General features: G+C 53.9%; 1 protein-coding gene across 1 annotated transcript in view; it reads left to right on the plus strand.

The window, feature by feature from the left end:
• NGFR (nerve growth factor receptor) overlaps positions 1-21,297 on the plus strand; it is a 30,382-nt gene that overhangs the window by 588 nt on the left and 8,497 nt on the right. Inside the window, exons 2-3 of the mRNA XM_026654724.2 lie at positions 7,351-7,492; positions 17,811-18,170. Coding sequence (XP_026510509.1) covers positions 7,351-7,492; positions 17,811-18,170 — 502 coding nt within the window. The remainder of the gene's footprint in view (positions 1-7,350; positions 7,493-17,810; positions 18,171-21,297) is intronic.

A 21,297-nucleotide genomic window follows, 5' to 3' on the forward strand; every position in this document is an offset into this window, starting at 1 on the left:
GGGTACAGGGGGGTACCCGGGTACAGGGGGGCAGGGGAGTGGTTAGCTGAGAGGGGGTGCGGGTACCCGAGTACAAGAGGACGGGGTGAGCGGGGGGGTACCCGAGTACAAGAGGACGGGGGGAGGGGTGAGCGGGGGGTAGGGGGTTTGGGGTGGGGTACCCGGGCCCGGGGGGTGGTTAGCCAAAGGGATGGGTGCGGGGGTGGAGGATGGCCAGGCACAGGGGTGCAGAGCGGTGGGCAGCTGGGCAAAGGGGGGGGTCACAGAGAGCACGGCTGAGCTGTAACCTTCTCCCCTCTGGGCCGGGCACTTTGCCTGGGACGTGCCCCGCCCGGGGGGCTCCATCCAGCCAAGGAGCTGAGCACCCACAAATGGATGCTGAGGGGCTTTAAATCAATGCAGGCGGCTGGGCTGGGGATCGTGCGGCCAAACTGGCCCCTGTGATGAACCCATCCCCCAGCCCTTCCCTTCTCTTCCCTCCAGCCTATCCATCCATCCACCTCTCCCCCTCCTGTGCCCCTTTCCAGACACTCCCCTACCTCTCCCCCTCCCCTCACTACCCCATTCCCAGGGATAGGGGTGGGGGCAAAATCTCTCCTCCACCCCCAGGAGTCTGGCTGAGTATCATGGCAGCTTCCAATGTCCCTGCTCGGGGTGCTCTGGAGGCAGAGAGAGGGGAAGGTCTCAGCCCAGGGAAGGTCTCAGCCTGCAGGCACCTTTCCACAGCTGGCTCAGTGGTGGACTGCAACGAGAACATCTGCCCCTAGAAGGTAGAGAGACGCCCATCAGTTCACTTCACACAGGCCACCGAACAGATGGCAATAACTTTCAGTCATCACCGAGCTGCGCCGGATTGGAACCACTTACTTAGAGCTGAAAAGCTCAGTGTCCCGTTACCAACCCCGAGCAGCAGCTAAACTCCTTGGGAGGACTAGGAAGGGAAGGGGAGCTCATCGGCTCTTTGGCTTGGGCAGTGCCGTTCTCAAGTGGTAGGATCCAGAGAGGAACTGCCCATGTGGTGCTGTGACTTGCGAATGACCCAGGCTGTAGAATTCAGCTGCAGATTTCAGATGTCCCCAAAGTGGGGGGGTTGTTCTGAGCTGGCATGTTGGTTCTGCTGGTTGTGGACAGCGAGGCGAGTAGCCAGGGAATGTGTCAAGGCTGCAGGGCAGTACGGCTCCAGGATTTTGGGCCCATCTCCTGCTCAAAGTCTGCTCCAGGTCTCCTGTTCAGGGTGAACTCTTTTTCATGCCAGAGATTTACTGGTAATGTGCCCAGCTCCCATGTCCTACATATATTCAGGAGTTAATGATCAGTCATCCTCTTCCTTAAACAAACAAAACAAAACACACACCCCCACACACCCCACGCACACCAGCACAACTTAAAAAGCAATTAAAAGCTCACGGAGGTGTCACTCTCTCCTTCTTGTTCGAGCTGTCAAAATGCTTTATGGGGTTAATACCTGCGGCTTTGTCAACAGGAGTTGTGTTAATAACATGCACATTTCGCTGGACTAATTTAGACCATGTGCCCTCCTATAAATGTGTTAATCTTTATGGGAATTTTCAGTGCTCAGGACCCGGAGCGGAAAGGGAAACGCAGGCTGGCGGGGAGGGTGGATTCTGCAACCTGGGAATGGAAGTTATATTTTCCACACCATTTAGTAGCACTGAGGGGAGGGATTGCCAAGGAGCAGGGGGCATTGCTCATTTCTTCTTACCTTTCCCGGCAAGAATTACAACAGGGGATGCAGAGTGCGAGCTGCCAGTCAGTGGCCCTCCCCGGCAATCAGATTGCGAGGAACTAGCCATATCTCACAGCTGCTCCTCTCCAAGCAGTGGGCACTGCAGGGAGTGCCGGTGGCAGGAAAGTCTGTATATTTCACTTCCAGCTTCTAGGAACCCTGGCAGAGGCTGGGGTGAGAGCCTGGCTCTTGGTAACCCACTTCCTTCAGTCCCAGCCGGCCTGAGCAGACTGGGGCCGAAAGCACAGCTGCTGTGGTCCCATTCGTTCCCAGAGCTATTCATAGTAAAAAAATGTGAGCAGCTGGTTTGTTACTCCAGCCCCAGCCTCTGGCAAGAGGAGTCACTGCCGGAAAGGATGCAGGACAATGTTGACCCAACTACTGCGGTTCTTGCTCCTCTCAGCAGGGGTCACTGTGGGGTGATGCAGGAGGTGACTAGGGTGACCAGATGTCCCCATTTTATAGGGACAGTTCCGATATTTGGGGCTTTTTCTTATATAGGCACCGATTACCCCCCCCCCACCCCCTGTCCCAATATTTCACACTTTCTATCTGGTCACCCTAGAGGTGAGCCGGGGATGATGGCACTTAAAGCAATTTCATTTGGAATCATTCAGGAATTTTCACACACACACACCCCCCGTTGTAGGCCAAAAGCCTAATGGGGAAATTGGTCAAAACTCTTTGGCGGAAATTTACCAGTTTTACTTCAACTTTCACCAGGAAGATTCCTTGGGTCAGGATGGAATTTCTGAGCAAACCAAAAGCAAGCCCCTCGCCATGTGATAGCTCATGTGATTAGCGCCATAGTGCAAGCCCGGGAGCCCGGCCTATAGACCTGGGCTCTGCGACTCGTTGCTGTTGGGATGTTTTTGCAGTGTAGACATTCCCTAAAGGGCACTCTAGGGTGACCAGACAGCAAATGTGAAAAATCGGGACAGGGGGTGGGGGATAATAGGAGCCTATATAAGAAAAAGACCCAAAAATCGGGACTGTCCCTATAAAATCGGGACATCTGGTCACCCTAGGGCACTCAGCTGGGCTGGGGTGGGGGTGACCCAGGTTCAAATCAGGTAGAGGGAGACTGCCTCTGGAGCTGGTGGAATCAGGCAGAAGAAAGCTTTGAGTCAGGGTGTTTCACTGCCCTAGTCACAGGGCTCTTGGCTTTTCTCTCTCTCTCCCATGTTTTGTGGACAGTTTTGAAAGGTTTCGGTTTCATTTCGAGGCGGAATGGTAACAAATTTTGAAACCTCACCATTTTTCACCAAATGGAATTATTTTCTTCCGGCCAGCCCTCATTTAATTCTTATCTTCTTCCAGCAGGGGGCACTGTCGAATGACGTGACAGTGCTGGCTGTGGAGGGGGACCCCACAGCTTTTCCAGTCCCAGCTTCACCCAGCAGAGATGCCCTAGACCAGGGTTTCTCAACCCGTGGGTCGGCACCTGACATTGGGTCACCAGAATGTTACAAAGGGCCCCGTGGCAGCTCCTGTCCCACGGGGCTGGCTGGGCTCGCCTCCCTGGTCCTGGCGCTGCAGTCTCTGGAGTCCCAGTGTCGCTCAGGTTTGGCCGAGCCGTCAGGCCGGCGGGATCCGGGCAGGCTAAATTTGAGTGAGTGGTGCTGCAACCCCATGAGCAAGGTCACAACTCCACTCGCACCAATTTGGTCCAGTCAGGGGGGCCAAATCTGAGCAGCGCTGCAACCCTGCCGGTTGCAATGCCTGGAGCGGAGATCCAAGCCCAGCCAGGCCCACGGCACAGGAGCTGCAGGAGCTGCCACTGTGGGGTGAGTGCCGGGCAGGACCCAACCCTCGCAGGGGGCAGGATCCGACCGAAACCACCCCAGGGCCTCCACCCCCAGACTATTTACTGGGTCGCGACAGGCCATAAGCATTTACAAATGGGTCCTGAGCCCAAAACGATTGAGAACTGTGGCCCTAAAATAATGATAAAGGAACCTGTGAGGAGCTTGCAGTTACTACTTTACTTGCCAGGGACCCTTCCAAGGCTGGATGTGCCGGCTGGAGCATGAAGCCCCATCTCTTGGGGTCACTGGTGTGATGCAACGTTTACAAGAGGGTCTGTGCAAAGAAAAACCCACGGCACCGAGCATCAGAGCCTGGGTCAATTGACTCGAGCGCGTGGGGCTTGGGCGGCGGGACTAGAAATAGCCATGTGGGTGTTCAGGATCGGGCTGGAGAGCAGACTCTGAGCCACCCCCTTCGCAGGGTTTCAGAGCCCAGAGTCCAGCCCAAGCTAGAACGTCTCCACTGCTGTTTGGAGCCCCATGAGCCGGAGTCACTTGATCCAGCCTCCGTGGGTCTTTTAGTGCAGTGGTGCCCAGAGAAAGTCATCCCAGGCCCTCGCTCGTTAACTGTGCTGCCAAATGCAGCGCCAGTGCCCACACGCTCTCCAGCGCTGGGTAATTGGAGCCCTTTGTCATTCAAATGCCTGTAATTGGCGCTCCCTTGTCTAACGCCAGCATCTGTAATAGACAGAGCACAGCGTTTATCAAGTGGACACTGGGAAAGGAGGCAGCTAATTGGCTGAGGGAAGTGCCTCCTGTGCAGGGAGCTGAGCTGGCTAGCAAAGGCCCTGGGCTCCTTAGCCCAGCTCATCTCCCTTGCGTGGCCAGGGGCGTGTGGGCAAGAGAAATTGTCGAGAAAGCGTCTTTCCTGCCTCGTTTTTTTTTTTTTCCCTGGCAGGGTTTGTTTTGAGGGATTGTTTTCAGTGCTGTATTTTCATTTCTGGTATGAATTGTATTGCTCATGAAAGGTGCAGTAGGGAGACGCGGCCTTAGAGTCCTGATGGGCTTGATAACTGTCCCAGACACCTACCCGGCACAAGAGTAAACCTACTCATTAGAGGCTGATACTATGGGAGTCAAGAGGGAGTGTGATGGTGATCATCCAGGAGCTCCTCTCCCGGTTGCTGGGAACGTGAGTGGGACTGGGGTTCCTTCCAGTGATGCTCTCCCTAGACTCTGCTCCATCTTGTGTAGCTGCTTCCGGCTATTGGTGGCAGATAAAAGTGAATTTCCTATGTTTGCTGGAAGGAAGGAAGAACTTTTTCTCCCTTCCAACTCCACTTAGCTATTCCTCCCACACTCTCCCTGCTGCTGCTGGAGAGGTCAGATTTCTGCTACTCTACCCCTCTCCAAGTGCCATACTTTGACTCTTTCTTCATGAATAACTCCAATGCTTTCTTGTGCTGCTACCCAGAGCAGCAGACTAAAACTGACATGATTCTTGTTCCCAGAGGCCATGAAACTGACCAGCTTGTGGGTTTTACTCTGCTGCTGTTTGAAGAAGCGGTGAGCAGCAGGCGAGCTATCTGTCTGCAGACTCAGGAAGACAGTGCTGCATCCATTCCCATTTGGGAGGTTTTCTTCAGAAACCTAAAAGCTAGAAACAGAATTATTTTTTCTTAAAAAAAGTGAATCTTAAATTGCGTAGAGATTGATGATTTATGCCTCTCATCATCATCACTCCCATAACCGCATTGGTCGTTGGGGCACCATCATTGATAAGCAATCAACCGATTGTCTCCTCCCCTGATGATTGTGTGTCAGTGCTTGAGTCTCCGCAAAGTCCATTCCTGTCCACTCTTTTATGTTGTCAATCTTCTTCTGTCTACCTCTTCTCTTCCCCTGTACTGTCCCTTGGAGGATGATCTTGGATAGGCCAGATGATCTTGTTATATGGCCATACCACTTCAGCTTGTGCTTCTTCACGGTCGTCAGGAGGTCTTCATATGACCCAGCGCATTGGGTGATGATGTTACGGACCTCTTCATTAGTGATGTGGTCGAAGTAGGAGATGGTTATCAGGGGATTAATTCAGAGTATTATGAGTTGGAGCCATGCTCCACCTCGCCCTTACTTCCTGTTTTAGTCAATGGAAGCTTCCCCCCTCCACTCTGTTGTGATGCAGTTGAATAAAGCAGCAAGTTCCCAGCCTGCAGTGCTGTGAGCAGATGTATTTTTGTTGCACTGAGTGGTCGCTTTTCGAAAATACCCCACCCCCAGGAAATGTTTCCCATTCAGCACTAGCCAAGAGGATTGTTCAAGTATAGCTGTGTTTATCGATGGCCCTGCGGGACCACTGCTCAGGACAAGGAGATAGGTATTTCAGTCTCTCTCTCCCATGTATTCCTGGGCCTTTCTGTTGAGACCGTAGACACGGTCGGCAGTTAGCGCCAGTGGCGGCTGGTTTGTGACGTGCAGAATAGAAAGTGGCGTGATGCTGCCAAACAACCGCCAGATAGTAGCATCTTTTGGTCCCTGCCTGGGCTAGATTTGCACTGGGGCCCAGAGCCTCAAAAGTATTTAGGCGCCCAACTCCCATTGGTGGAAGGTTCTGAATCGCGTTACCATGCCCTGAGCCATCCAATCCTCCCCTTCTTCTTTTTGTTACCACAGTTCATACAAGCCTGCAGGATCCTTCTACCAACAAGCATTGCAGCGGGGGGGAAAGAATAGCCTTTGCACAACGTAACATTTGCCGACACTCGGCCGCTAGCTGTCTCTTCTAGGGAAGCGTTGCTAGGGAAGGTGCTTCGCAACAAGAAGCACTTTGTGAAGTTAAAGCGCCCAGCCCTCCCACTTCTCAGGAAGATTGGCCTCGCTCAGCTGCCGTTTACCAAACCCACATGATGCATGTGCAGCTCTGTCCTAACCGCACAACTTGTGGCGTGTTATTGCTTCCATACGCCAGGGCAGGGTTTATTTAGAAAGCAAATATTGTTGCTTCCATTAGACAGTGATGCAGCTGAATCCCTTGGCACCATAATTATCAAGCACTTCAAAGCGTGCGCTTCCATTATCAGTCCTCGGAATTCGAGTCCTGGAGCTCAAGTAAACCACGGTGCACTAGGCGTAGGGTGACCAGATGTTCCGATTTTATAGGGACAGTCCCTATAGGTGGGGCTTTGTCTTATATAGGTGCCTATTACCCCCCATCCCCTGTCCCGGTTTTTCACACAGTTTGGACACCCTAACTAGGCGAGGGTCTGGGATGGCAGTGTTTAAAACTCAGTTCGCTTTCCAGCTCTCCCACTGACAAGTCTTTAAGCCTCTATTTATTCCCCTGTCTCCGTTAGACGTCACAGGGATGGTTGGAGGGTTAGGTGGTCGATGATTGCAGAGTGCTTTGAGATCCTTCAATGAAAGGCTCTATATGAGTGCAAATAAGGAGTGCAATAGGCACCCAGAAGAACCCACCCCCCCCCCCCCCCCCCCCCCCCGATGTGCTGTGCTGGCAGAGGCCTGAATCCAGGCATTTGGTTGCGCTACTAGCTGATGTCATTCTAATGCTTTTGGGGGCTTTCTTGGGGAATGGGAATTTGGGGGAGGTGGAGGGGAGGAACAACACTCCTTAATCCCTTTCTTCTCCCAAGTCTTTGATGTTAATAATAGTTGGTAGGTGAGCTCATCTTAAGCCCAGATGGTTCCAATCACGTGCATTTTAGGCGGGGGCATTTGATCACGCTGGACACCCCTCCTGCTGGTGGGACTGAATTTAGTTAGTTTCTTATTTTCTCACCCACCCTACCCGCCCGGCAAAGAGACCGACCCGATCATTCTGTTTCCCTCCTGTGGCAGGGGCCGGCCTGGGCCGCGAAGGAGAAGTGTCTCACCAAGAAGTACACCACCAGCGGGGAGTGCTGCAGAGCCTGCAACCTGGGAGAAGGGGTAGCGCAGCCCTGTGGGGTGAATCAGACGGTCTGTGAGCCATGCCTGGACAGTAAGTAGCTTGTCCTCGATTTCACCCCCACAGCGAGCTTTGGGGGTGGGTGGAAACCGCCTGCTGCCTACTGCACTGGGGATAAAGCTGGGGGGAAGGGAGATTCCAGTAGAGGGGTGAGATGGCTGGGTTGAAAAGCCCTTTGGATCATTGGGTGTGTATTGTCTTCTCATGACTATGATACAGGGTGCACCTAGAAAAAAATGGGTATCCTCTTTGCTCTGTCCTCCCTTTTGGTACAGTCCTCACTCAGGTATCGGCTTGCGCCAGACCTAGCCAATTGCTCTCACCTGCAATTTCTAATGTGCCCATTACTACAGTATCTGGTCTCCCTTTATATCATTTAAACCCATTGTATCCTGCAGCAAGTGGGATATAACAAACAGAACATACACTCCACAAACACGATAACTACTGTCACTGAAGCCTGTTAACTGAAGATGATCAGCCGGCTCCCAGTCTGCATGGACCAACTAACTTGCACATCCAAACGCAAAGGGGTTTATGGGATTTCTCCCCCCGAGCCCTCCTCTGAGATACCGGCCCTTTGCGTTTTCTTCTACTGGCCGTTTGTGTCATTCCCTGCTTCCTTGGGGTCTCTATTCCTCTCCACACCCACTCGGCCCCTTCCCCTGGGCTTGCACCAGCTGATGGGAGTTGCTTGGTTCTCTCAGACGTTTGGGAAATTATCTCTCTCTTGCTTAGCTGTACGGGCTGCCCAATGCGATGTTTTCCAATGAGTCCCCCTGTGTCTTTTACAGTATAATAAGAAAGTGGAATTAGACTGACCGTTTAGCAGGGGATGAGAACAAGGTAGCCCCAGTAGGACAAGGAAACCGGCTGTTATATCACGGATGGATGAAGGCATTTTGTCCCCGTCGTATGCTTCGTAGGCCCCGGTAGAGTACATGTACTAGTGATCTGGGTGCACACGTAGTGATGAAATGATTGAGCGATTATTTCTGTAGTGCCATGGCTGTGCACGGTGCTTTGTAGAGAAAATAAAAACACCAGCCCCCCCATCCTCCACCACCAGGGCAGCTTGCCCTCCAAATATTTACCATGGCAGGATAGTGCCGAAATGCTGCTGGTTCCAACTGGTTGCAGCGAAATCCGCCCAAGCCAGAACACTGTGGTGAAGGGCTGCGTGATGGTTTGTTTCACAATTATTATTTTGACCCAGAGCAAAACTGAAAATGCTGCTGGGGGAGAAGACATCCCTGAGGACAAGGCTTCCCCAGTGGAGGAGAGATCCTTGGGGAGGGTGTCTCCTGAAAACAGTTTTTGGAAGAGAGGGGACCGGTGGAGGAAAGGGTGCTGACTGGGAGGGGGCTCTGGGCAGGTGATCTGACTTGTTAGAGGAAAAGGCTCCATGGCCAGTCACAGCTCTGCAGCACACCAGCTAAAAATATCAACCTTCCTTCAAAATCAATGAATGCCACTTAACCTCGGAGTGAACGGCAGTAAGGACTCTGGATATTGAATACCAGCCCCGCTGTCTGACCTTGGAGGAGACGCGTGTTAACACCGTGAAAAGCAGCTTCTTCCAGGGAGCACACCCTGCCCTGAGAATAGGCTGGTAACTCTCTGCAGCATTCCCTTTAGGTCTCTCACCGGCTACCTCCCAGAGCAGGGATTCCACATTGATGCACCTTTACAATCACACAGAGCACATGTGGTGTGAATCAGGTCCCGGGGAGACATGCCAGCTCTTCATTCCAGAAGGAAATGTGGATTTGGAAGAAGATAAAATAATTCCCACCCGGGTAATGGAGGGAGTGCGTATGCAGTAAATGTTGAGTGGATGTGAATGGGCGTGCACGTGTCCTTGGATCACACTTGTTTGATGGGTGTAGCATGACTCTGGCTCTGTGCTTGCACAAGTGTGTGTTGTGCCCCCACCTTTCGTGGCTGGTTCCCTGAGGATAACAGCCTACTACTGCGGCTGGTTAGTGACGTTGCTCCGTTAGCTCAAGTCTGTGCTATGGAGCTACAGGTTAACCACTCCTGGGGGTGGCTCCGTGTGCAAGTGTTTGCATGCTGTCTCCGTGGACCGTGGCTGTGTTTGTGGCGTGCGTGCTGTTGGCTTTTCCATGCAGCGGCGGCTTTGTGCGTGCGGCGTGCTGGATGCCAGGCTCCCAGACTCTTTCACAGATGTCGGTATTAATCCTCACGGACACATGTTCGTTCTCCGCTCTCGGCTTTCGAGTCGTTTCCAGCCTCACAATCCCAGAGTGGAGACATGACATTTTTCTGCAAACCCCCTCTCCCTCCCCCCCCCCCCACATCCTTCCGGCTGGGATGCATTCTCCCCTGTGGGATGGAGCCATTCCAGTTCTCATCATGTGAGTCCCTCAGGGAATGTGTGCGGGGGGGGGGGGTATTAAGAGAGCAGGATCAGAACTCGGATGCAGCACTAGAGCGACTGGGAGGTGGCTGCATCTGTCCATTAATCTGCACGTGGGTGGCTGTGTGTATAAATACATGTGTTTCTGTTTTATGTGCCCAGCTGACCTTGACATGTCTTTGGCTTGCTTTAGTCCCAGGCTGGAGTGTGTATTTCCATCCTGCTGCTAGGCCTCAGGAGTAAAGGTTGGGTTTGGTCTCTGCTTTGTCACACTGGGGAGCTGAGCTACGCAACCAATCACGCATCAGCAGGGTCTTGAGATGTCCCCGTTCCTTCTGGGCCTCCGCAGGGGATTGGCTTACCCCAGAGCATGGCATGTGCCGCCCCTCGATCACAGCGTCCAGAATAATCGTGCGGTTGCTGGTCATTACATGATGGAGCGCTCTAATAATGCAGCCCCGCCGTTTGGCCTGGGTGACCGCCCACGGTCGCAGATTCCTCCAGTTCGCCCTGTGCCGCCTGAAAAGCCTTTCCTTCGATTTGCTCTTGACTCGCCGGCCTCGTTTAATTGCAACTGATTCGACAACAGCAAGGCGCAAAAGACCATCCGGGCAAAACTCAGGCTGTGCAGGTGGAGAAGAAAGCATCACCGGCTGCTGGGGGGGAAGCAGGTCTCCTTTCATGTTGAAGTTCAACCTGAGTTCTGCATTAGCCCAAACGGCTTCATTCCCCCTCCCACCGGCAGCCTCTCCCGACCGCTGTCTCATGATTTATTTATTCATCTCCTCAACATCCATCGTTACATGGGGGCCTGTTGGATTCTCAGCTGTAATTGTTCAGCTCCCATACCCTGCTGCCACTGAAAATGTGCCCACTCAGCCGATATGCTTTTCCGGTCCAGCTCCCCGTTCTAATGGCATCCATCAATAATTCAGAATAATGTAAGGAATTAACCCAGGTTAATGGGAGCTGTGCACTCCAGCGTCTGACTGGGAACTGTTCAGAAAGGCACGGGAGGGGGGGGGGGGGGGGGAGCGGGACGGGCAAGAGGGAGAGAGAGAGCACAGATCTTTGTGCCGAGCTGGTGATGGGGTGGGGGTGGGGGGTCATGGGGGTCAGGGCCTGAATAAAATAGATTGGGGAGGTCTGATCTCCAGTCTGTGTTCAGTTATGACCATGACATTGGCGACCGCGGGAGGAGACAAGAAGGCAGAGGTGGGCAGAGAAGAGAGAGCTGCTGCTGGGATGGAAAGCTCAAATCAACAGATTTAGGAGGTGAAGAAAAATGCCCCCCCCCCCCCCCGCCCAACACAGCCACATCCACTCCTTGAGGGGTTAAAGGGTCGGAGGAAGCGCAGGCTGGGACTGAACTGAGCCGGCGAGGATGGGAATGTGGCGAGTGGGAACGCCATGGGATGCCAGGGGGTGTGTTTGGGGGGGTGCTCTCAGCCACAGAGCAGAGGATGGAAGTGTCTTTCAAGGGCCAGCGGTGGGGGGGGGGTGGTCTCCCCCCCACAGCAGCACATGGTACAGCAGGAGAGGATGGTGTGGAGAATGGCAATACCGGGCCGGTGCCAGCAGGATGGTGCATGGACAGCCTGGCAGAAGAGGCTGTGCCAAGGAGGTGGAGAGATTGGCAAGATCCCCCTGGCGCGCTCACCTTTCTGGATGCTCTTACTGCTGCCAGGAGCACCCTCTTCGCCGGCACCAATGTCATCCCTTAATAGCCAAGCGAATAGCGATCAGCTGCTTCGGGCCACGTGGGGACCCCTCTGCCTTTCATCGCTAGCAGCATCCTCCCGGTGATCCTTCGACACCGAGAACTGATGCTGCTGAATTATGGAGGACGCTGCCTAAAATAGCTAAACATGGCTGCTTTCCCCACCTCTGAACCGGCGCGCTGTTCTGCCGAAAGAAAAGCCCTCCGGCTGCATGGAGTTGGAGCCGCTGGGGCTTGACTGGCTGCCATCCATTCCCGGACCTCCTGGCAGATGGCCGGGACAGCTCCGAGCTATTCACTATGGCCAAGGACCCTCAAAGCTGCCTAAATCCCATTGAACCTGGGCCCAAACACCAAGGCCTGGTAGACACTACGGAGTGTCACCGTGTTATATTTATTGACATGATGCAGACCATGGGGAAGAGGAGGGGGGTACACGGCCTGTTCAATTCTGTCCAATGCACGTCTGTGCGAGGAAAGATCAGCTTGTGATAAAGTCACCGGTCTGGGACTCATGTCACCTATGAGTCACATGCCTACATGGGTCAACATGGAGTCTGTGGTTCCATTGTCTTCTCCCGCAAGGCAATGCACATCCTACCACAGAAGACATGTCTACCACTCCCTGCCAATACAGCATCATGCCACAAGCCCGTGATCTGGCCACCTCTCCTTCAGGGCTGTACAGCCCTGCCAGGCAGGCCTCGGCTATCCATAACTCATTGCTTGGCACTGACTATCTTGCCAGCTCTCATCCTGTATCGAGTCTTCCGCGTTTGGTTAAGCTTATGGGAAAAGGTTGGGGTGAGACCATGCTCAGATCTCCTGGCCAGTCTGGTTACTGAGAGAGACAACTCTGGTGGATGATCTCCTAGCGATGGATGAACAGGAAGGACTGAGGCCATTAGATTTGTCAGCCGCCTTTAACCCCATTGACCACGAGGTGTCACTGAGTGAGGTTGGTTCACAAGGTGCTCTCCATGAAGGCTCCGGACCTTTGGAGTTCATTTCCCGCCAGCCTGAATGGGTCAGCCTTCAGGGGCCTACCTTTTCTCCTGGCTGGTGAGGAGATGAGCAGTTGGTAGGGCTGGTAGCCATGGGTGGGACTCTGGGGAACGTGTGTGATATGGTGCTTATGTTGTCGTGGGGTGGTTTGATTTGCTCGGTGGGAACTGACGGTCTGTTTCTTTATTTTTTAAAAGATTGTCAAGGGCACTGGATGGGCTGCTGCCTTCTCGAGAGGAAGGGTGGCCAAGTGGTTAGGACACAGGACTAGGGAGACCTGGATTCAAGCCCAGAACTTTGGGCCTGTCATTTAGCCTCAGTTCTCCATCTGTACCATGCACTGCCTCACCAGCGGTGTGGTGAGGCTCGGTACGTTAGAGATGGTGAGGTTATAAGATAACATGGCAATGGGGCCACTTTAGCTAGATGATAGTGCGTACAAATCCCAACAGATACATCGTCTTCCTCAGCCCCACTTCTTTGCCTTTATTCATAGAGGTTCAGGCCAGAAGAGGCCAGTCTGGCCTCCTGCCCAACCCAAGCCAGAGAACTTCATGCAGGAATTCCTGCATCCAGCTAATAATTTCTGTTCTAGCTTCATAGGGGTGTGGGTGGGATGTGTCATCCCACAGAGAACTGGCTTGTTCCTCTTCTCCCTTAGTTCTCAGCCCATGATCTAGCCGCCTCCTGTCTTCTCCTGTGAACCCACCAGTCTCCTTACTTCAATGCCCATGCTCTGCACTGGTAAGAAAGGCTCAAAGACCACAGCCCCCCCCCGGCCATAACTGCTCATTTCGAATGAAGCTGGAGTCAGATCCCAGCTCTGCCACAGACTCCCTGTCTGGCCTTGGGCAAGTCACTTAGGCTCAGATCCTCAAAGGTATTTAGATGCCCAACTCCCATGCCACTGGGAGTTAGGTGCCTAACTCCCTTTGCAGATCCAGGCTTTAGTCTCTCTGTGCCTCAGTTCCCCATCTGTACAGTGGAGATAACGCCACTGCCCTGCCTCCCAGTTTGTAGGAGGGAAAATGCACTAAAGGTCATGAGGCTCACAGGCTACAGCACCAGGGACCCTAAGTACCAGCGCTAGACAGGCAGCGAGCAAAGGGCAGGTTTAACCAAGACTCCGGGAGCAGGGGGGCCGTGATGGCAGCGCTCAATCTGAGCGGAGCACTTTGCGCCCTGTCATTCAGCAGGATAATTGCCGTCTCCCGCGAACGTCCTCGGGAGATCGCCCGGGTAATTAAAGATTAATACGGGGATGGATCGCTTTCAAAATGAGGGGGCGTCTGAGCCGAGGATTAGGGTTAATCTCTCTGACACCTTTCTCCCCCCGACGAGGGAGGAGAGTCCAAGGCCCAGAGGGAGGAAGGAGGTCGGAGGCCCTGGCAGGTCAGAGCAGAGGAAATGAATTCAAAGGACGTAGATGAAGAGACAGTGACGGCAGCCCTACAGGAACTCCTCTTCCCCGGGTTAAAAATAACTTCAGACGCCGGGGTTCCTCCCGGTAGCCAGGGGGGCAGGGCGGGGGCCCCCAAGAGCTCTTCTCCTCCCAACCCACAGGGCCCCCTCTGTCTCCTGTGGGGCCGGGATAGCACGGGGCTCGGAAGGAAGCAGGCAGCCTATGCCCTGCTGGGGTCAGCTCAGAGCAGCCCATCGCCCAGTTCCTCTGCCCAGCAGGGCCTGTGGGCCAAGCCAGCCCTGCCCCAGGACAGCATTGTAGCCCTTTAAACTCGCCCCTGGCCTCCAGCCTGCTGCACCTCCAGCGAAGTCTTTCTCTTGTGATTTGAGTTCAGTATCTCAGCCGGAGGTGAGAGGTTTATTACAGGAGTGGGTGGATGAGGTTCTGCAGCCTGCAATGTGCCGGGGGCCAAACTAGATGATCATGAGGGGCCCTTCTGGCCTTAGAGTCTCTGAGTCCAGGAGTCTTGGAGGTGCTGGGGAGGGGAGAGGGAAGACAGCGTGGGATACATGTGTGGGAGATTGATTTACACCAAGGAATCAGTTCTGCAGGGTGCCGCTGAAACCGGAGACCAAGGAACCAAGGCTGGGGCGAGAGTCAGCAATTAGCATCGTACGCTCCTGTTTATATTGGACTCCTGCATCTTGAGTCTGTCCTGGTCTCCATCAGTCATGGATGGGAAACAGATGCAGCTAACCAAAATGGGGTGTGTGGCCTCTGTTTGGGGAAAATGGCTGTTCGGTGGGGGAATGGAGGGGAGGCAGCGCCCCTCAGAAACAGCCCCGACAGGGCAAGGAGGAGAAAACCCCCAGGGTGTTAGGAGAGGAAGGTTGGCTTTGTTGAGTTTGGCTCCTAAATAGCTTTGAGAGGCTAGGCCTGTTTTTCTCACTCAGTGTCAGTTCGGGGCCTAGCACAACGGGGCCCCAATCTCAGTTGGGGCCCTCAGGCACCTACAGTAATATAAATACAAAGGAGAATGCCTGTAGCACCTTTGGGATCACAAAGCACTTGACAGGCTGCATTCAGAGGGATCCCTTACCAGACGGCGGGTGGCCAGTTCTGGGGTGGAACACAGCAGCCCGTCAGCACCATGCAACAGCAGTCATCCCCTACGTCGACATGCTTAATGCCAGCTGCTCCCCTGCCCCTGAGGTTCTGGATGGATCCAAGCCCATAGCAGGGGGCCTGCAAAGTAATGAGAGGAGGACTCCATAGCTGGGGAGGGGTTAGCAGCTGTGGGGGGCAGGTTGGGTCATAGGATGGGGTGTCAGCATTGGGTGGTGAGCAGGATTACATGTACTCCACTTAGGAAGGAACAATCAGTTGCACACATACAAAATGGGAAATGACTGCCTAGGAAGGAGTACTGTGGCAAGGGATCTGGGGGTCATAGTGCATTGCAAGCTAAATATGAGTCAACAGTGCAGCCCTGCTGCAAAAAACAAGCACACATCATTCTGGGATGTAATAGCAGGAGTGTTGTAAGCAGGAGTATTGTGTTCAGTTCTGGGCACCACGTTTCAGGAAAGATGTGGACAAATGTGGTTGTATCTTAGAGCTTGGCTGTAGACAATGGAGCTTGTGATGTGGTCTGGATGAAAGCTGGAGGCATGTAGGTAAGTATAGTGGTCAGTAGGTTTCCGGTATAGGGTGGTGTTTATGTGACCATCGCTTATTAGCACTGTAGTGTCCAGGAAGTGGATCTCTTGTGTGGACTGGTCCAGGCTGAGGTTGATGGGATGGAAATTGTTGAAATCTTGGTGGAATTCCTCAAGGGCTTCTTTTCCATGGGTCCAGATGATGAAGATGTTATCAATGTAGTGCAAGTAGAGTAGGGGCGTTAGGGGACGAAAGCTGAGGAAGCGTTGTTCTAAGTCAGCCATAAAAATGTTGGCATACTGTGGGGCCATGCGGGTTAGGGTTTCTTTAGTCCGGAGAAGAGAAGACTGAGAGGGGACATGATAACAGTTTTCAGGTACATAAAAGGTTGTTATAAGGAGGAGGGAGAAAAATAGTACTTCTTAGCCTCTGAGGATAGGACAGAAGCAATGGGCTTAAATTGCAGCAAGGGAGGTTTAGGTTGGACATTAGGAAAAACTTCCTAACTGTCAGGGTGGTTTAGCACTGGAATAAATTGCCTAGAGAGGTTGTGGGAATCTCCATCATTGGAGATTTTTAAGAGCAGGTTAGACACACACCTGTCAGGGATGGATAATATAGATAATAGATAATATTTAGTCCGGCCATGAGTGCAGGGGACTGGACTAGCCGACCTCTCGAGGTCCCTTCCAGTCCTATGATTATCTGATTCTATGTTGTGGGGCAGAGAGAGTGGGCAGCGGGGGGTGCTGGCGGTGGGGTCGTTGGGGAGGGCTAGGCAGCTGCGAAGGGAGTGAGTGGACCCTTCTGAGGTAGGAAGCCATGGACTGGCAGCTGGAACACAGGCAGTGCCAGACTGAATCAGAGCGGGGATCCCTCTAGCCCAGGGCCCTGTATCTGACCGTGGCCAGAGGGAGGTGCAAGAAACCCCCGCAGAAGGGTGTTATGGGATAACCTGCCCCTAGGAAAAATTTCCTCCTGACCCCCGCCTCCCCCAACAGCCTCCCCGCCTCACACCCAGGCATGACACCGCTTCCTTTCTCCGCATGACCCTCAGGGAGGCAGCACTGAATGAGTGTGTGCAGAAAACACCCCCCCCCATTAACGACGCATGCTAATTACACGGCAGTTATGCCAGAGATTAGCTTGTGGCTAACAGTCCTGGGGTCTCCCAACAGGGCAGGAGTTCAGAGGGTCTGAGTTAGCGAAGAGCTCCCACTGCAGCTTGGGGCTGCCCCCCTGTTTGTGCGGCAAATTGTTCTGCTCTGATTACAGGGTTAACGGCAGCTTCCAGCCCCCCATTGTTAGGGTGAAGGGAACACGGGTCTGGTTGAGGCTGCTGTAGTTGGTGCCTTTCCCTCTCCTGAGCTTCCCCTTCCTTATGGGGTTGGGGGGTTTGCTATCGGGATCCCGAGCTTTCCCCACTAGGCTGCTGATTCAAATCCAGCCAGAGGGAATGGCTTGTTGAACGAGCCACTGGTCTCGGTCCAGCGCCCGCTGGACAAGGAGCTCTATCATCCCCTTAGCACCGATGAGCAGGCTGGGGAGTGGATGGGCCGTGGCGCGTTAGGAACCTCAATAGCTTTGAGGATCTGGGCCTGAGCTCCTGGGGAGAGGCAGGACAGTGCGGGGCCGTGATCTGGGGAGAGGGGACGTGGGTCTCCAGGGTTGTCAATCTGGCACCTTTCACCAGCCCTAAACACGCTTCCTAATAATAAAACCCGTAATTGTCTGGGTTTTTATAAGCTTGTGCTGCAGCTGCAGAGGGCTCTTGAATCTCCTCTTGTTCCAGTTGGGTAACAGCCACGTACAGCTAAAGAAGTTGCCTGTGCTAGGACACAACAGAGCCCCGAGTGTTTGTCCTGCCACAGCTCCTGCCTTGGGCCAGTTTGCCTTGCCACCGGTAGCTCCGTTTAGAGGGGGACTCGATATAGTTCTGTAGGTCTGTGTAGGAGCAACGGTATCGTCTGGCTCTCCAGCAGGGCAGCACAGCTGTGGCAGAGGTGGAACCAGGAGCTTCCAGAGCTGCTACAGCTTGAGCTAAAAAGCCAAGGCTGCCTAGTCAGGCCAGTAACAGACTCATATCCTCTGCGGATCAGCATAGGCCTGCACCACTCGCTCACCGGGGGGGGGTTACCCACACACTGATCTCTCGCTCGCGCGCTCTCTCTCTGCTCCATTGCAGGTGTGACCTACTCGGACACCGTCAGCGCCACGGAGGCGTGCAAGCCGTGCACAGAGTGCGTGGGCCTGCAGAGCATGTCGGCTCCCTGCGTGGAGTCGGACGACGCCGTCTGCAAATGCATCTACGGCTACTACCAGGACGAGGGGAGCGGCCAATGCAAGGAATGTGACATCTGCGAGGTGGGCTACGGCCTGATGTTCCCGTGCGGGTACACTCAGAACACCGTCTGCGAGGAGTGCCCCGACGGGACCTTCTCCGACGAAGCCAACCACATGGACCCCTGCTTGCCCTGCACCATCTGTGAGGAGAACGAGGTCTTGATCAAGGAGTGCACCCCGATATCCGATGCCGAGTGCAGAGGTAATGGGCCCCTGCATCCCTGTGCTGTGGAGCGTGGATCATGGTAGTTCAAATTAACACCTTAGGGCCAAATCCAGCCCCATTAAAGGCAATGGGAGTTTGGCCGTTAGCTTCCTTGGGCTCACGATTTGTCCCTTCGTGACTTTCAGGTCAAAAGGAATAAGTCACCCAGCACACCTTCCATTCCTACCTCTCAAAGCATTTTACCAAGGGTAGGTCAGGAGCATTAGCCTCACCTTACTGAAGGGAAAACTGAGGCACAAGGAGGGTGAAGGGATATGTTGATGGTCACACAATGAGCCAGTGTCAAAATTAGAAGGAGGACCCAGGAGTCCTGGCTCCCAGTCTCCTGTTTTGATTATGACACCGCTCAAACAGCTTAGCAAAGAACCCAGGAGTCCTGGCGTTAAGTCCCCTGCTTTGATCACAATACCACTCAAACGGCTTAGAAAAGAACCCAGGAGTCCTGACTCCCAGTCCCAGCCCCCTAGACAATGTGGCCTCCCAGCAGACTGGGAACTTTACTTCTAAACCCCCCTCCCCACCTCTGTTCCCCACCTTTCTGGGACATAATGGTAAAGCAGGACGTGCAGGGTTTGATTGTTCCATATGGTTCTACCTGTCACTTCAGACAGATCTGGCTTCCCCAGCAATGTCGCCGTGCCAATATAGAAACAGCTCCCAGATGAGCAATGGAACCAGCCACAATGTTCTCTGACTCTGCCCCCACTGCACGGCCTTGGCAGCTATCCCTCCAAGTCAGAGAAAGCTCCGCCCGGCTAGCCCCCCTCATGCTCCCGCACCGAGTCCACCCCAGCTGCTTCCGCATCAGAGGCAGGGGAATGGGTGTACGGAAGTATGGAAATTCTTTGGCTGCCAATCTTTGTTCACCTGGGAGGCCCAGGGATTAGATCAGGGGAGTGTGAGCTTGGCCAACTCCCTTAGCAGCTTTGTGCCTCGGTTTCCCCTTGTGGATAAAGGGGATAATGGTGCTGCACCCAGCTGGTTACGGGGCTTTGGGATCTTCCAGTGAAAGACACTATAAATGCAAAGCATTATCTGTGTCCGCTGTATCCCCGGGGCTGATACTGATCATCCATCAGCTTAATTCAGTGCTGAACATTATGATGAAAACTGCTACACATAGTAGAGAAAGCAGCGTGGATCCTAGGCTGGGGCCACTGGAATGCCTGGGGTCCGAGTGTTGGTTCTGGACAGTGGCTTTGCACACATCAGGGTAATAAAGCAGCAACCCCACGGCTAGCAGGGAAATCGGGGATGCAATACTGTCTCAGATGCAGCCCTGGGCATTTCAGGGGTTTGACGCTCAGTGGGCAGATTCCAGAAAAGCCAGCACATGTTCTGACCACGTGGCTTTGTGTCTGCTGCTTCCAGCTCTCACGTGGCTTGCAAACATCTGCCCTGCACTGGCGGTTGGTCTGGTGTGTTTCCAAGGAGTCTATGACTTCCTGGCAACGGCAGCATCTTGGCTCCAAGGTGAAGCCCGGCTCATGTGGGGAGGGATGTGCCCAGAGGCCTCTGCTGGCTGCGTTTAAAAATAATCGGCCTGCCTGGTAGTTACAGGAACCTGGAGCAAAGAGGAGATGTTTAATAGCTTCAGACGCTTTGTTTGTGGCAGTTGGAGCCTGGCAGTCCTGGCCTTCTGCAAAATGGAATTTGGCAGCCGCCGGGCCCCTAATGGGAATTAATTGAGGCGTTTAGTCGTTGCCAGGCCTGGGGGCTGCACTGCCCCAGGAGGAGCTAGTGTGCTTCATTTTGGGGAGTGGGGGTGTGGCGTGGACACAGAACTTCTCTGTTTCCTGGGGCACAACGCCCAGGGACAACGTCTCCCTAAAATCCTACAGCATCCCCATCTAGTTCAGGGCCTGCTGGCTCCAATGAGGCTCAGTGCCTGGCAGAACCGCACCAGTTGGCACGCGGCATCAGTGACTGCTTCCTGAGGCTCCGCTGTGCCACCCCGCAGGAGGGATGTGGGGCCGGGCTGCATTTTGCTGGGGAATTGTGTTAAGAAGAGGGAAGTAAGGAAATCGGGAGCATGGGACAATGCTTCAATTCTCCCCTGGGATTATTGAGGAATCAAATCTCAGGACCGGGAAACAGGCCAGGGGGGGTGAGACAGAGCAAATCCACGCAGCCCTGCAGGGAATGGCAAGCTCTGGCCTGTTGGCTTCAGTCCCTCAGCTCCTTCACTACTTCTTCTAATGCCCGTGTTGAGTTCAGGTCCTGGCGCGTCACGTCAGTGGGATCCAGGATAGGGACTGAGCTCTGGGGGAAGGATTGAGTGCTCGGGGCCAGCTGGGGATCGGCTGTAATGTCAGTCTGGGACTTTGCCTCAGCCCCTCAAAGATATTTAAGCTCCTCACTTCCACCTACGCACTCTGGACAGAGAAGGGGTAGGCCTGGGCCTGGGAAGTTTATGGTCCGATGTAACCCACTGGTGGGTGTGAGCTACCAGTCCCGGGTCCTAGAAGAGGTGAGTCTGTTACAGCCCTAGCTAAGGCGCTTGGGCTTACACTACAGCAGCTTATGGTTTTTTGGTTTGTTTTTTTTTAGCTCTGAAGGTTCCCGATTCAATCCCCCAGGGTGCCGGTCTACTAAAATGACATGCAAATTAGCACTGTAATGGTTTACACAAAATGTCACCCATGTAGGGAAGGGAGGCCATTTATCGGAGGAGCAACGATGCACATGATCTGATTCCCTTTGTTGTCATCTGGCAGTAACCTCCTGTTCCCCCAGGCTGAGTCCTCTGCCGCCCCAGCCATGCTGATGACACTTCACGGAGAGGCCCCGTTCCCCAGGGGATTTCCCAAAAGGGGCAGTCCTTTATTTAGAAAGCTCATTAGCAGAATGAATGGCACGCTGGGCTGGTGGCAGGGGTGGGGGAGGGCACCGGTTTCCTCCTTTGGTTGGAGACGTAGTTATGCTCCCTGCCCCGAGCACAGAAGTAGAGAAGAGACCATTGTGCCATGGGCGTCTCTGATTCACCGCTGCAAGGCAGGGGGAGTTCTGGGCAGCCCTTTCTGGCTGATCCCTTTACAGGGTTGAATAAATGGAGCCAGAAGTCAAGGCACAAAGGGCGGGCTTTGTTAGCAGGTTTTTATGC

Source organism: Terrapene carolina, unplaced genomic scaffold (assembly GCF_002925995.2).
Source record: "Terrapene carolina triunguis isolate 2854851 unplaced genomic scaffold, T_m_triunguis-2.0 Scaffold193, whole genome shotgun sequence".
Lineage (NCBI taxonomy): Eukaryota > Metazoa > Chordata > Testudines > Emydidae > Terrapene > Terrapene triunguis.